Genomic DNA, 17,046 nt, shown 5'->3' on the forward strand with positions numbered 1-17,046 from the left:
GATTTCGAAATTTAGGGAATTCAACTAAAAGTTAGAAGAATTCAAATTTTAAAATTAAAACTAAAAGGGCTCAATTTTGAAAACATAGGATTTACTTAACAAAACCTAGCTTAATAAAAGAGATTAATTTTGAAATTACGGGATATCAACTAAAATTAGAAAAACTAGGTACAAAATAAAAATTAAAAGGAATTGAAATTATTCCTTGAATATCGGGACTCAAACTTGAAATTGAAAGACTATTTTGAGATAACTGGGACTCCAAGAACGGGACTCAAACTTTGAAAAAGACTCAATGGAAAACAAACAAGACTCCAATTTGAAAAAGAACGACCAGTGCTTGATCTTAAAATCAGTTTTATTACGCCGGGTCTTCTTAGGAGGGCCTAGTCAAAATTGGGATGTCTACAATAGCATTTTATAGAATCCTAAAATGGGGGTGTTTCAGGATAAAATGCTAAAAACGGTCTTGTAAAAGGCACTAATCAAATGTGCTTCTTGTTCTTTTAATACCTTTTGTATCCCATGTTCTCAGATACAGTTTCTGTATCTAAAAGCTTAACTGAACAAGATCTTATACTCTAGTAATCTAACTATTATGTATGATCTTTCTTTGGAATATTTTCAGCCACAGCAGGGAGAGGAGTGTCACCAAATACCTTGCTTAGATGAAACGCATTCAGAGAGTTAAATATTCTGCAACCTATAACTGCAATGTTCATGAAATGCAGAAACAATGACAGCATTTAACAGTTCTTCAAGTCCTAGCAGGTCTGAAGCTGAGTTTGAACCAGTCCAAGCATAAATTACCATACTTCACCTAAGTCAATTCACATATGCTTCGTGCCTCCTCCAGCACCCATAATTTAGGCACTACTAGTTCTGTCATCCAAAGGTGGTCAGGGAAATCATGGAGGTAGAGATAGGCATAGCAGAGATACACCAGAAAAGTGCAGTCACAATGAACACAGAAGTCACACAGTTGACCAATCTCAGGATTTTCATGGAAGACGTCCTCAAGTTGCTCAAGCTGCAATGACTAATTCTGCTCCTACCCTTCGACAGCTGTAGAGAAGCAAATTGTGTCCTTACTAAAACAAGACTATTCCAAGTTTATGCGCTATCAAGCATCTCCATATCTTCCCACATCTCTTGCTCAAATAGGCAAAACTACAGCATGTTTTCCATCTAGTATTTCTTCTTCTAGATCCTTGGTTATAGATTCTCTGCTCTCTTTTATACACTCACATTGCAAATGAATTTGCTGCCCCATTTAAAGGGATGGGGCATTAATTCCTGCCTCTTCTGTTTCCTATGTTCTGTTTTGTGCAGTCCAAAATTTTCCTTCAATATTATAGTTCTCTAAGTGAAATGAAAAATTTTTCTTAACTTGTTCTACTGCCTTCTTTGGTTCTTCTCCAATTCTGTTGTTATTCAAGATTTGAATATGAGGATGATAGAAAGAGGACATGAAACTGGAGGCTTTTCTTTTTAGATAACAAAAAAATCTATCAAGAAAAGATATAATTACAACAAACAAAGGATATCATATCCAGCAAAAAAATAAATCAAAAAGAAAAAGAGATTACATCAAAGCTACCTTCTAATCCCTTAGAATGTCAGACAATAAAAGACCCCCCAAAAACCACAAACGATGAGCCAAAAAGAAGCATAACAGTAACTACAGTAACTTCTCCCAAAGAAAAATTGGAGAAGTCTTCTGATCTTTGAAAATTCTAGCATTCCTTTTTTGCAAAAGTAACCACAAAATAACATGTACTGCACAGTTACAAAAAAATCCATACCTCTTTCATTTTTCCAAAACCCCAAAACTTCAACAAAAAATCATGAACATGCTCTGCATCCACCCAATCATTTATCATAAAAAGAAAACAAATTATCCTATATATACCTTGCCACCTGGCAATAAAGCAAAAATATGACCATTAGTTTCGTTTTCCTCACGGCACAGCATACAAACTTCTGGACTGAGAGCTTTATGGGGCCTTCTTTTATGTAACAAACACTTTGTACTTGTCCTGTTAAGAACAAGATTCTCAATGAAAGCCCGTATCTTAAATTCCCAATCCAAAACCATGTATCCCCCTCGAATTAGGAAAAAAAGAATCCATTAACACATTAACAGCTGTCCTGCCGCCACTTTCTCCTATTGTTAGGCCAACAAACATGCAGTAGGCAGAGTGCAGTAGCAGCAGCAAGCAGGCTGCTTGCCACAATGATTGGAATATTGAGAAATTAAAGACCGAAATTGCTTAAACAGTTGTGGCATTTCATCAACACTTGGTACACACCTCACTTTTCCACAGATCATTTACCATGGAATGTATGCTTTTATTTGTTGAAAAATCTAAGTTTCGAATCAAATCTGGGAGGCTTGTTGCTTGTAAGGCAGAGATCAGAAGATGATAACCTTGAAAATTTTGAGAGCTGAGACTTGGAAATCTTAAATAGATAGTATGGACTGGAGAATTGAGAGAATGGTATGTGAGAGTGAGAGGCCAGTCAACCACGCAGAACTGATAGAGTAGAAATGAGAGCGCAGAGACAACAAAGCAGTCAGCTGGCTCAGTTGTACGGCACTGCTGCTGCAGCGCAGTTGGCCTGATCGTAGCTGGTCGAACTTGAAAACCTTGGGAAACTGTGCCCTGGAGGCTAGAGCCAAAGGAGAGTAATGAGGAATCCAGGGTTAGGAGAAATAGACTAAGAGGCCTCATTGTGCTGTGTGGAGTTCGAATCATGAATTGAGATTTAGGCCACTTAGAGAACAGTTGAAGCACTAAATTAGCTTATCTGAATTGTTGAACTGTTTTTTTTAGGCAAAATAAATTTCATAGTTGAACTGGTGTTTTTAAAGATACTGTTTGATTTTTGATCAGGTCGGTTTTCAGACTTCTAAAACTGATACTGAACCAAATATAATTCAATTATATTTTTTTTAGCAAACCAAACCGTTCCATAAAAGCAACCAAACCAATTGGCCCAAGTGATTCATTTTGGTTAAATCAGTTTGAACCAAATCAGAGCACAAGGTTGCGGCAGTTCACAGTGATGCAGATAGAGGGTTTCCTGTGACTCAGCCATTAAAGAAGAAGATGATAATGGATGAGCCAGAGATTAGCAGGCTTTGGTTCTGCAGATATTAGGGTCAACAGGAAATGAGTCAAAACAGGGTATTGAGCCTATGAATGGTGGTCCAAAGATTAGTGGTCTCATGATTATGGATAATGAATCACAGGTCAGCTGGGAGAGGGTGGAACCTATTTTAAACGTTACAATAGATTTTTCCCATTTGCTGATGGTGGCATACAGCTAAGGCAGGCAGGCTCTATTGTTTCAGAGGAAATTATAATTTTAAAAAAAAAGTGGAGTGGGTAATGGGGCATTCAAGGTAAAGCCAGAGGGAGAAATCTTTTAGTTGGCAGATACAAAAACAATAATTACAGAATGAAAGGATTTCACGTTCTGCCAAGACAGATGCTGCACAGGTCAGTTGCTTCTAAGGCCTCAACTGTTACTCCTGGAGCTTCTCTTCAATTTGAAGACAATAGTGTTTGCCATGTGGAGTTGCCCAGGAATCTTGCTTCCTTCGATGGATACTGCGGGTAACTATATGGGAGTTCGCAGCTGTGAAACCTGGTTAAGGATCAGAATAATCAGAACCACTTTGAAGAGATGTGTGCACATGATAATGTGAGTTATAGTGGTGAGAAGAAGCTTCTTGGTGGTGGAGGGAAAAAAAGCCTGTCCAAGATGGGTCCAGTAAAGTGTCAGACAACAATTCAGGAGGCTGTTGATACGAAGACTTCTCTGCATGGTATTCAGATGACTAAATCTTTAAAGAGGAATATTGATAGTAGTTTTTGCATTGTTGAAAACCCAAACGACTTGGCAGTAGAATCAGGTGAAAGAGAACAAGAGAGGACTCTAATAAGAAAAACAATATGGGGTGATGAGTCTGATAATGGGAATAATTTTGATTGGTGGTTTATTATTGGATCAGGAACTTGAACAATACAGCATGTTTTAGATTCTTTTGCATTAGATGGAGATGTTTCTCATGTGCCAGCAAGTCTGCTTGAAGGTTTAGAAGGTGTTCCTATTTTTGAGGATGATGATAAGGCTATAAAGTGACAGGTGAATGATCTTACCTACCCCAGTTTCTGCTGATAGGAGACCAATGGGAATGATATTGAAGCTCAGCTATTGCTATGATAGTCCAATCCTGGAGGACAAGAATGTCATTTGAATGGTGGAACTAACAACATCAATGGAGCTCAGCATGACCTGGCTTATTTAAAGTGCTCTATTAACTACAATGGAAACAGGTTAAGAAGAAGCTTTCTTATTTTCTTTGTGACTTTGTGTAGGTTTTCTGGTTTGCCTACTTGTTTTTTATTTTATTTTTTCTTATTTTTAGTTTGTAATTCTCTTTCTCCTCTCAAGATAAATTTTTATTGTCATTAAAACACACACACACATACAAACAATCCCAAGCAATGTAGTTGGGAGGCCCACAAAATCAATTTCTCTTTAGTAAGTAGAGGTTCACGCTCGGCCAAAATAACAAGATCATGACTCTCTTACAAGAGAACCACAAGATTCACAAGCTCCAAGATACAAAAGGTGAAATTACAACTTGAACGCAGCTGTCTCCTAATTAATGAGGATTCCTTCAACCATAGTGGAAAGATATGTGTCTACGTCTGGACAAGAAATTAGTAATCACATGGATGGACACCTCTATGAAAAGATAGATGTCCATGATTGTTGGATATGATCATGCTCCCGATACACTGCAAAGGCTAAATTGATGAAGTATTGGAAGTTGGAATGGAGGAAAAAATGCTGCAAAATAAAAATTAGAAGAAAAGTCTAGCGCCAGGTAAGAGAATCCAACCTGCCATTGCGGATATCTTTGAGAGATTCAAAAGATGCCTCCGCTCTGTCAATGCTGGTTCCAAACTACCAAATTCAGATTCATTCCCTTCTCCAGGTGCTGATGTTGAGCTACTATTTTGAGCAAGTGCTAATACATGGAGAGTTTCAGAAGCTGCAGAAAACTGCTGAAGGAACACTTGATGAAGCCACAGGAGATTTGGATGCTGCTTTAAAAATGTAAATAGCTCTTCTTGAAACTCTTCCCCAAGCCTTAGAAGTTTGGGAAACTGTCTGTCCTCAAACAGTTGTCTAAACACAAAGTAACTAAAACCTCTTTTAGGTCCCATGCTCTCATGCTGCACAATTGAAATACATTGAGGAAATGAAGAAGCATCAAAAAAGATAAGGAAAAGACATAACAGGAAAAGTATCAACTATAATTTGATAAGGACCAAAAGAAATTAGTAATACTAAAGAAAACAACTTTACATTGGAGAGACTTTCTGTTTATCTCTATTATAAGAATTAAAAAACAGAATCAAAAGAAAAGCTATAAAATTATCATAGTTTAGCAAATAAGCAGGCCTGACTATATAACACTGCATGTAAGCATGAACAAGCAATGTTGAAATTAAAGCAACATCTTTGAATAATTGAAATAATTTACAAAAAAATAAAAAAGAATCTGAAAAGGAATAGATGCAAAAAAAAATGACCAGATGCCAGAAGATTGAAATTTCAATTTTAAAAATACAATCCTATAACCTTTAACAGAAGACACAATTGACATTCAAAAGCTACTCTAAATCTTCCAGCACATTGAATAACAAGTTAATCCATATAGAAAACTAGAATTTGTGTAATCATTTTGCAGATAAGAATATTTATCTTTTAAAAATAAGACAAAACATCCCTAAAACATTAAACCCTGTTTTGTTAAAATCCTGTTCTGTGAAAATCTAACACAAATTAACACCTAATACGGAACACAGATTAAAAACCCATTTTTTATAGAATAAAAAATCATTAATGTATAGAAAAAGGAATTATAGAGAAAAGAGGATAAGAAATCCTCATACCACATTAAAAAATAATAATAATAATAAGCAAAGAAACCAAAAGCAAAAAACAATTACAACAAAGCCCTTTTCCAATGCCTCTAAAGATTTGATAACAACATTCATTGAAATAAACCCAAAGAATCATCCCAAAAAGAAGCCCTGGAAGTAACTCTATTCCTTGAAAATCCTAGCATTTTTCAATTAGTAAAGTCCAAAAGAGAAAAGCCAAAAACTGCACCTCCATAAAATTTTCCCAGCTTACTCCTCCCAAATCCTTGTTCCGTACCATTAGGAAAATATCAACAGTCTCACAATCACCAGTACCTCCTCAAAGATCCAAAAAAAAAAAGCCCAGAGCTGCCCCTACAATGTAGAAACAAGTGATTATTTGTCTCACCAGCTTCCAAACACATGGCACAAATATTCAGACTTATGGCTATATAAGGTGCCCTCAACTGCAGTAAATCATTGGTATTAATCCTATTGAGGGTCAGAGTCCACATAAAACCCCTGATCTTACAAGGAACCTTGGCCTTTCAAATAAAACAGTTCAACGAAGAAAACAGTTGGTTTTTAACAAACAGTCAAGAAACGATTTTGTGGAAAAGAACTAGAAGATTCCCAAGCCAAATCCTCGAATCACCACCCATTCGAGGGACAAAATCCAGCATATGCAACAACAAATTCATTTCCTCAACTTCACTCACATTGAGACTTCTAAAGAAAAGTAAATTCTTAAGAGATCCCCACTCAAAAATAGAGAGCATTAATCAATGCATCATGCAAGAGGGACAATCTAGAAAGATGAGGGAACAAAGATTCCAAAGACACCTCACTCACACAAACATCTTTCCAAAAAGTGAATATGATTCCCAATTCCTACACAATAGTGAGTAAGAGGCAAAAAGAACTAAGCTACTTGAGAAATGAATCTCTAAGGGCTAACATAAGAAACAATACCACTACCCCTAAGATTCCACACATTCCTATGCAATTTGGCCCCCAAATACCCTAGAACTGGAAGAAGGTAATGCAAACCCATTTTTGTTTCTAAAATCCCAAATGCTTCAGAGGAAAGCGTTGACTTTCCTCAGTATAGCCTCTTGAAGAATCAAGGTATCCAAGTTGCCCTTGTTTCCTGGTTCCTTAGCCACTATCCTCTACCCCAATCCCCTAACTCTCTAACTTTCCAGAATAAAATATTCACTTTACACCGCCAGGGGCCCTCAAGGAGTTGTCTCCCTTGTCATAGTTGACCTGACGACCATATCAAACTCCCTACTCTATTTAGTAGTTTTCCTCTCCCCAGACTCATCAAACTATAGCCTAACTTTCTCTCCTTTAGGATTCATCAACTCCAAACCTAGCTCATATATGAGATCCTAAGCCACCTAGGCTTCCCTCTCATCGTCTAAAAGGTTGACAGTTTTAAAAGAATCCTCTTTGTTTTGCTCCCCATGGCACACAAGTGACTCAAAATTTCCATGAAAACCAAACAATACATGAGTATTTCCAGCTGTAGAAGCATTATTTGCCAACCATGCCTCCAGAATATCATCACCACGTGTTGTTGTCAGCAAACTTGGGAAGCTGTATGATCTGCAAAATGGGTATCTAATGAACTTTGGCTTTGATTTATGGACCATTCATTAAGACAATATCTCTTTTCATATTAGAAATTGAAGGCCTCGCCAAGTTCTCTGCCATTTAAACCGATGCCTACTTCTAATGCCTAGACTTTCCTCCTAAGATTTTTTATTAGAAGCCCTTCAAGTTCAGTGGATTGAGAGCAGAAAGACTCAACATCATCCTTGACAGGGCTTGCTTTAGCCTCTTCCCCTTCCAACTAAAGAATCTGCTCCCCCTTGTACCATGCATCAAGATCCCTAAAGCCCGAATTCAATCTAATCCTTTTCTTATACACTTCTGGGAGCCTCTACAAAGTTGTCTCAAACATGCCCTATCAACATGCCAGTATGCAAAATCCCCTTTTATGTACATGCTTGTGCAGGCCTTGGTTTCGTTGTGGGCTCTAAGAAAAGTCTTTAATGGTTTGAGCTTTGGCTGCCCCTTCAACCAAAGCTTATTGTTGACTTTTTGAGTCCGATCCCTATTTTGATAATGACAAATAGTAAGAATCTCATTTATGCATTGAGTGTTTGAACAGATGTATATCTCAAAAGGCACAAATACTGATTGCAATATGGAGGCCATGAGGAACTTAAAGTGCATATTGGCTTGGCCCATTCCATGGAAGATTGAAGAGCAAAAGAATGAAGACACATAAATTTTCAATTGTATAGTTTTAGATTTGATTGTAATATGCATGTCGTGTTTGATATGATGGAAAGCTCAAAACTGACCATAGACTGACCCTACGGACTCAAGCTTTTCATGAAAATTCATATACACTTGTCCTAGGGTGGGTTAACTCATTAAAAGGCTTACTAAGTGTGAAAAACAGGGGACTCGTCAACTAATGCATGCCATTCGTCGACAAATGTAAGTCAGTAGCCTTAACAAGTTTCAGCCCAAGTCACTCATCAACGAACGAGCTTGGCTCGTCGACGAAAGGGGTTGACTCGTCGACGAGAGCTTATTGAGTTGTCGACGAGAAAATCCAATAATTTATTTCATTTTTCTGCCCAGGTGACTCGTCAATGAAAGAGGGCGTCTCGTCGACGAATGATAGCCACTCATCGACGACTCTAACGGGCAGAACTGACGCAACAGCTCCCCAACGGCCATAAAATTCAAAGACAATAATTTTCTATTGCTCCAACAGCCATAAAACGGCTATATGCCGAAAATGCCTACAAATACCAAGTCAAAAAGTCATTAAAAATCTTTTGCCAATACATACTCACACTCAAACATATTTGGGCATTTTACATTCATTCTCTCAAAATCAAAGAGTTCATCTACTCTCTTCTCCTCGATCATTTTGAAAAGTATTTTTGAGAGAGAGCATTTACTCTCATTCACTCCCATCATTTGCAAATCATTTATTGCTCTTGAGGGTTGTTGAAGAAGCATTCATTTGAGCATTTATTTCTTCACATCAAAGTCTCCTACTTATTCATTTTAGAAAGTCATTTTGAGAGCAAAACCCTAACTTCTCCTACATTCATTTTTGCAAATCATCTTTGGAGAATTTTTATTGGTTTTGAATTTTTTAAGCATTCATATTACTCAAAGATCATCTACTCTCTTATTGCAAAAATCTTATTGAGAAACACCCTAAACACTCTATTGAGCTTTAAATCATATCTTGTGAGACTGTTTAAGATTTTTATTTGTACAAATTAGCTTATTCAAGAAGCACTTTATTGTACTCAAAATTTTATTTCCTTTGCGTTTCGCGGTTCGGGTATAGAACCGGGCCAGGCGTAGGTTTCGTCTGGAAAGGAAGCTTCGCCTTGGGAAGAAGCGGATTGTAATAAGGCAGCTCCACCTTGTTTGAAGGAGAGGATAGTGGAAATCCTCAAGCGAGTTGCTTTGAGGCGAGGACGTAGGCGGGAATAGACAAACCTCGTAAATCTTGTGTTTGCTTCTCTTTCCCTTCTCTCTTTAAATTTCCGCTTGTGCATGGTTATATTTATTTTATAGTGATTATTGTAAATGCCTTAAATTTTTATAGCACTTGAGATTGGTTGTGTAATACTGATTGCTTGAGAAATCATAAGCTAGAATTTGTTTGGTTGTGTAATACTAAAACTTGTATATCTCCAAGCTTGTGATTTTGTTGTTGTGTTTTAAAAATAGGGCATACGTGACCTAGAATTTTTTTTAAAATACCCAATACAACCCCCCCCCCTTTCTCCTTGGGAATACACCATAACTCACACTTATTTGTAGCTTCAATGAGCTTTATCTTAGTTCTCCATCATTTGCCCATTGATCTGGACTTTCCCCTGATTATGTAAGCTTGAGTTGGGCTGCACATTAAGCCCAACTTTCAAGTGTTGTTGAGCTTTACCATTAAAAGGCTATGGGTTATTTACTTGGCCCAAGCTTAGTTCAGAAAAATTCAAACTTGAATTCAAATTTTTTCCAAATTCAAAAATTTTCTCATGTTACAATCCTTCCCACCCCACTACAATGTGTCCTTCCTTCTCGTGAATAGACTTACTATTACTATGTTTCTAGAATTTCCCCATCACTAGTAGGATAGAGGTGCAAATCTCAAAAAATACAAGTTGAGATTTGGGCTTGAAGGATCCTCCCAACATTCGAGGAGCCACAATCAAGACATAGCAGCCCTTCTTGTTCTCTCTCGAGCTTTTTCCTCGTGCCATGCCCTTTCATGCCTCCCAAAACTTCTTATGGTCAAGCCTCTACACTTTAGTTGAATTGCTCACTTATGCATGATCTTCTCCAATGAGATGAAGCAAGAGTTGGCTCTTAATCAGAGCATCACAACAATGTGGTGGGTGCCCAATAATTCTTCACCCACAAATTTGATGTTTTAGATAGTAGGTATAGGCATAGCTGTGAAGCCAACCATTGCCGCTCCTTCGAGAGAGATATGAAGAAGTGACACCATTTGGTTTTTTCAGTGATATACCAAAAGCTTCCTTTCACTACTAATGTGAATCATTTTCTATTGATTAAATGCTCTGTTTCGTAGTAACAAAGATAGACTAGAGCCTTTGAGAAGGTTGAAGACCATATTTGGAGAAATTATTTAAGAAAATGGGGCATGAGACGGTCAAGGGTTTAAGAACCAAGCAGATTGGTTACTGTGCAAGAGAGAGGGTGGGTTGCAGAGGGTTGCCATGGGTTTGGAAGAAAATGACAGAGATGCACAGTAGATAATAGGGTAAGAGCGAAAGGTTGGGAACGAGGCGAGCAAAATAATGACAAGGTAAGGAATGATAAGCGTTTATGTTGCAGGCAAAATCACAAAGAAACATGGAGGAGGGAAAGGGAATCAAGAGGGTGGGTTCAACTAGAATAACCATGTTCCCATTCTCAAAAAGGTTATGAGATGAAAACTTTTGGTGTTTCCAAAATGCTCGTGCAGTTTTTCCTCTCTTCAAATTTGTTTGCAAAATGTTACAAAAAAGAGCAATTCTACCCCATACTTACCATTTCACCCAGTGCTATAAAGTAACCTATAAAAACCTCCACATCCATTTCCCAATTAAAAAGATGTTATTAGACACCACATTTCTAGGGCTTGAGTTGCTTCCCTCCCAACTAGTAGGCGTTCTCTCTTATCCCCGCCCCCCCCCCCCCCCCCCCCCCCCCCAAAAAAAAAAAAACACCTAGACCTAAGTCACGAGCCAAAACTTGTTCAAGACATTATGCTTTCCTGTGACCGCCTGTCTTGTTCACATGGAATGTGTAACCATCCTATAAATACTAGTGTAGGTTTTATTCTTAGAGTAAGGCAATAGCTTAGTCAAAATGGGGAATATGACTATTCATATTTACATTTCCCCATGCTAGATTAGAATAGCATAGGAAACACTTCAAGAGAGGGTGAATGTTCATCAATCACCATATAACTCACTAGCTTTTGTAAATGTGTTTAGTGTACTACCGTCCCTTGCTAAGTGTCATTTTACGATTTACCATGTAACTCATGTTTACTTTCATGTTTAGTTATTGCTTTTGTTTCATTTGTATTTGGGGGTTGACAATCATGTGGTGAACCACAATTTACTTTCAACTCACTAGTTAAGCTTGTGGCATACAATTAGTATCCCACAGTCCTTCACACAATGTGAAGTGTTAGGCCTGTGACAGCTGGTATTTCAGTTAATTGTTTCATGAATCAGCTGCCTTTAGATTGTAGGATTATGTGAAGCATTGATGGGAGAACCATGTCATGCACTAATACTAACCATGGTCTTAAATTTCCACGAAATTGTCGAAATTTCCAATTTTCGTCACCCTCAAAATCGAAATGGTAGTCGATTTCCGTCTCACATAATTTCCGTCGAAATGTCAACGAATCATCCGAAATTTATCGAAACCTCGGAATTTTAGCAAAACTTGTCGAAATTTTAGCTATGCAATGAAATTTCGTCGAAATTCAAACAAGAGATTTATGAGAGAAGGGAAATTTCTCTTTTAATTTATTTATTTATTTTATTGAAACAAAAGGTTATCACAAGTGCTTTTGAAATTATATGAAAAAAAATAAACTTACAGTAATATTTTATTTAACCATTCATGTCTAAATTATCAAAATTTGTATAATAAATAATATTTAAATGATTTATGAATTTCATTTGCATTAACTGAATATGTTTAATGTACGTTATCTTACATATATGATATATGTTTGATACACATACTATTTTACAACTTTTCCACCTTATACAAAACGTAGACGTATTTAATTTGTAATATATTAGTCTTAAAACTTGATGATGAAGAAATAAATAGCACTTGTAGATTTCGATACCTTGGATCTATTATGCAAGCTGAAGGAGAAATTGAAGATGATGTAATGCATAGAGTTAAAGCAGGTTGGGTAAAATGGAGAAGTTCTTCAAGTGTTCTATGTGATCGTAGAATACCCCTAAAATTGAAAGGGAAGTTTTATAGGACAGCTATAAGACCAGCTATGCTATATGAATCAGAATGTTGGGCGACGAAGAAACATAATATCCAAAAAGTAAAAGTTGCCGAGATGAGGATGCTTAGATGGATGAGTGGTATAACATTGAAAGATAATTAAGGAATGAACATATTCGTGATAAGTTAGGTGTAGCTCCTATAGAAGATAAGATAAGGGAAGGACGACTCAGATCGTATGGACACTTGCAACGTAGGCCTTATAGTGCACCTGTGAGGAAGAGTGACTTAGTTACTGTGGGGGGCAGTAAAAGGGGTAGGGGTAGACCTAAAATAACTTGGGAGGAGATAATAAGTAAGGATTTAATATCTTTGAATCTATCAAAAGAAATGGTCCATGATCGCATAAATTGGAGGAAAAGGATTCATATAGCCGACCCCACTTAGTGGGACTAAGGCTTGGTTTTGTTGTTTGTTGTTGTATTAGTCTTAAAACTTATATTATTATGTTTGTTAACCATTTCTAAATTTTCACAAAAAATTTCATGCTTTACTACTAGTTTCCGTTATTTTTCAAATCGAAATCGAAATTAACATCGAAATCGAAATTTCCGTCGAAATTTCCATACTTTTGGAACTTCTAAATTTGAGTCAAAATCAAAATTTAAGACTTTGATACTAACAGAATTGATGCACTAGAGGCGCAAGTTGAGACTCCCACCAACTTTACGGGAAGTGTTGGTTTATTTGAGGATCCTAAAAACAGCAGTGACAATACACTCAAGAATTATTAGAAGATTTTTATGGTGCAGCTCGGATAGATGAGCTTACTTCCAAGGTTAAACTCATGGTTCATGCTTTCAAGAATTCTAATTCTACGAAGGTAGAATGTGGGAGAACAAGGATTCTTGAGATGCTAAGAACCCTAAGCATACAGTGGTGCTTGCGATGCTAAGAGTTGGAGAACTTTTTATTAACAGTTAGAACCAACTCATTGGAGGCGAAAATATCCATGGCGACATGAACTTGAGTGGAGTTGCTAAGCTATGGTGGCATACCAAGTGCAATGAGATTTAGAAAGCTACGCTAAAGCAGACTTGAAGAGAAAGCTCAAGGCCCAATTATTTCCTGAGAATGTTACATACACTAACAGCAGCCAGCAAGATTTTAAGCACATTAGGAAAGTAATGGAATAGGTGAATATATATATATACATATACATATAAATATATATCCTTTGATGTTGGATATTTGAGGCAACATCATAAACAAACAAGATGTTGAAGAGATCCTTGTAGACATGGAATTTACATCATAAACAAATGGAATGAATTTTTAAGGAATGAGAAGGAGTTGGAGACATGCAACTATTTGAGGACAAATCAAGAGTTCCAAGCATCAAAGTCTACAAGGACGTCAACTATGCAAGTGAAGGAGAATGTCACGAGCCAAGCTTGTTTCAAGCATTATGTTTGCCAGTAACCACTTGTCTTGTACACATGAGATGGATAACAGTAAATATTAGTGTAGGTTTAACTCTTTGAGTAGGCTACTGCCTCAGCAAAAATGAGTATCACTTCAGGTCATATTAATGCTTCCTCATTAGAATAGCATAGAAAGCTCTTTAGGAGAGGGTAAATGTTCATCTATCATTGTATGATTCACCAGCTTTTGTAAACATGTTTAGCCTACCAACATCCCTTGCCAAACACATGTTGCTTACAAAGGTGCGATAAGGGTCTACCGCACGACTCATGTTTATTTCATTTTTGCAAATTGCTTTTGCTTTATTTGTACTCGATGGTTGTGAATTTGTTTCGTGATGAAATTGCAAGTTACTTTCAGATGACTAGTTAAGCTTGTGGGCTACAAGTAGTGCAATGTTGCCCTTAAAATAGTGAGAAGTGTTTGGCCCATGACACCTAGCAACGGTCCTGGAAACTCTTAAAAAAATGAGAAATAAATGGTCAAGTTTGACAATGAAGCGGCAAGGAGAGTAACATGACCTACTAGAGAAAAGTAAGCCCTATTCCACCCATGTTCCACCCCTCCAACCTCCTACCTACCCTATCAATCATAAGATCCCAAAAAGACACAGGATTAGGGAATTCTCCAAGAGGGAGATCAAGATAGGAGAGTGGCCAGTCTAAAGAGACACAGCACACCAAAACCCAAGACCTTAAACTTCTCTAAATCCCTAACACCCACATTAATTTCTGCCACCCCACTCTTGGACAACTTGATTTTTAATCCCAAATATTTTTGAAAATTTTCAGCAACATAATGACTTCTTAGAACTTTACAACATCATCCCTCACAAACAAAATAGTGTTGTTTGCAAACTAAAGATATGACCGAAAATGTAACTCAGTCTGAAATAGAGCAATCCAAATAAGTGGTTCAAGTGTACCATAATCCAAAACAGTGTTCCAAACAACCTACCCACCCAAGAAACACTAACCTCTTAAGTGGCATACCCACAGATCGGAAGAGACATAAAGTTCCAAAGAACTTCAATATTATAAGAAGGTTGGCTCTCCCTTGCAGAAACCAGCGCTTCTTCTTATCCTTACACTAACCACAGTTCTCTTTTCTCCCCTTCTCTCCCCATTATCCTTCTCTATCTTGTTCTTTCTAACCTAACAAACAATATCCATTACACACACATGCCATAACATCAATCAAAGTCTCTCAATTAAAGGATCAATTAAGTCAATGTACCTCAGCACCTAAAATTTAACTCACTTTAGGGGCAGGAAAGAAACATTCCACAAGTCCCAAAAAAATTTTCAAAAAAAAATGAAGCAACAGAGTATTCATGCCATGGTAAATAATTTATCCATACCATTAGATTTTTTAGTAGCATTGAATCATTGAGGTCACAGCATATATTCCATAGGGTTTGGTAACCTTCATTCCGTTTTGCAATTGACAACAAGCGGGAAAAGGGCTTTTTAAGCATCACTTCATTTTGCTCTTCGTCACCTTCATGCGAATCCTGCAAGATAAAATTGTTAAGCTTGAAATATTCAGCCAAGCACAATATATCACTTTGTGGGGTAAAGTAAAAGTTGGGGAAAAAAAACAATAAATAAATAAATAAAACAAACAAACAACTAAGCACTAACTAGTTTTACTTTTTAGATTTTCAAATTAAAAATAAAAACAATTGCCCATCTCTTTGCATGTGCATCAACATGACTGCATCATAGATTCATTTAAGAAAATGGAGTACAAACTTGTGACACTTGCAGTAAACAAAACGAAAGTTTGAACATTAAGAGAAAAAATAGCCATATATTTGATTAAATGGCTAAAAAAGTTAATTTTGCAAGTTTACCCTTTGTTTATTCCTTTGACAAAGTTAAATTGCCGAATGGTACCTGTATTCTCTTTTGGAAGGATGTTTAGTTGGGGGACTCTGCTTGATGCCAACTTCTGCTTATCTAATATTATCTTTCGTTCCTTTACAATGCTGTTGTTCTTCTTAGAATCAAATTTTAATACCCGCCAGGCAGCCACACACATGATTTCATGCCCTTTAGTTATTTATTCTTTGTGTCACCATATTTTTTTTATAGAAAAAAAATTCATTAATGTATAGAGAGAGAGTTACTAGAAAAGAGGATAAGATATCCTCCAAACACAAAAGTCATACAAAGGTAAGCAAAGAATCAAATGAAACAATTGCAACAAAGTCCCCTTCCAACCCCTTCGAAGATTTGACAATAACATTTCTTAAAATAAACCCAAAGAATGAGCCCAAAAAGAAAGCCCTGAAAGTAACTCTGTCCCAAAGGAAATGCACAGAATTTGTTTTGCTGTTGAAGATCCTTGCATTCCTTTTGATACAGAGTCCCAAAAATGTCAAAAACTGCACATCACCATAATATTGTCCCCCTCTTTCTCCTCCCACATTTATTGTACCATCCCATTAGGAAAAAGTCAACAATCTCAGGAAGCACCAGAGCCTCCTCAAAAACCAACAAAAGAAACGCCCAAAGATATTTCTACAAATATGTTAAACAGTGGTACCTGTAGCCACACTCTTCACAGTTGAGTTCCTTTTAACCAGGGGAGTATGAGGACCGCCACAGCTACTTAGGCCATCCATTTGGCATATTTACTTCAGGCACGACTTAGGATGTTAAGAAATTTAATTTTAAAAACTGTGTTTCTTTTGCATTTTTAGTTAGTTGGAGGCTGCTATGTAATTATGTCTTTTACTTGACCAAGGAGGGTTAAATACTTGTGCATGTGCTACAGAACGGTTAAGAGTGCTTTTTAAGTTCAATCAAAACCTCCGTCCTGTAGTCCTGTGTTCTTTTCTCTCTCCCTTCTCTAAAGTCAGTTCTTCACCTTCTTTCTCCCTCTTCGTTCTTCTTCTTCCTAAGTCATATTTATAAGAAAAATTGGGGACATTACTGCACTATTTGTGCAGTTTTCCCACTTAGCCAGGAGAATTAGACAGCCACCCACACACCAATCCATGTAACTTGTTCCAGCCTGACAAGCAACTAGCCAAACATAGAACAGTTTGGCAGGGAAATTGGAC

At 37.0% G+C, this 17,046-nt stretch overlaps 1 protein-coding gene across 2 annotated transcripts in view; it reads right to left on the reverse strand.

Moving 5' to 3' along the window:
• Nucleotides 1–17,046, reverse strand: part of LOC131149362 (nuclear pore complex protein NUP133) — a 54,227-nt gene that overhangs the window by 25,061 nt on the left and 12,120 nt on the right. For both annotated transcript variants that reach the window (XM_058099751.1, XM_058099750.1), the window contains exons 5-6: nt 15,337–15,489; nt 4,919–5,255 (exon numbers count right to left, since the gene is read on the reverse strand). In XM_058099751.1, the coding sequence (XP_057955734.1) occupies nt 4,919–5,255; nt 15,337–15,489 (490 nt within the window). The remainder of the gene's footprint in view (nt 1–4,918; nt 5,256–15,336; nt 15,490–17,046) is intronic.

Source organism: Malania oleifera, chromosome 2 (assembly GCF_029873635.1).
Source record: "Malania oleifera isolate guangnan ecotype guangnan chromosome 2, ASM2987363v1, whole genome shotgun sequence".
NCBI lineage: Eukaryota > Viridiplantae > Streptophyta > Magnoliopsida > Santalales > Ximeniaceae > Malania > Malania oleifera.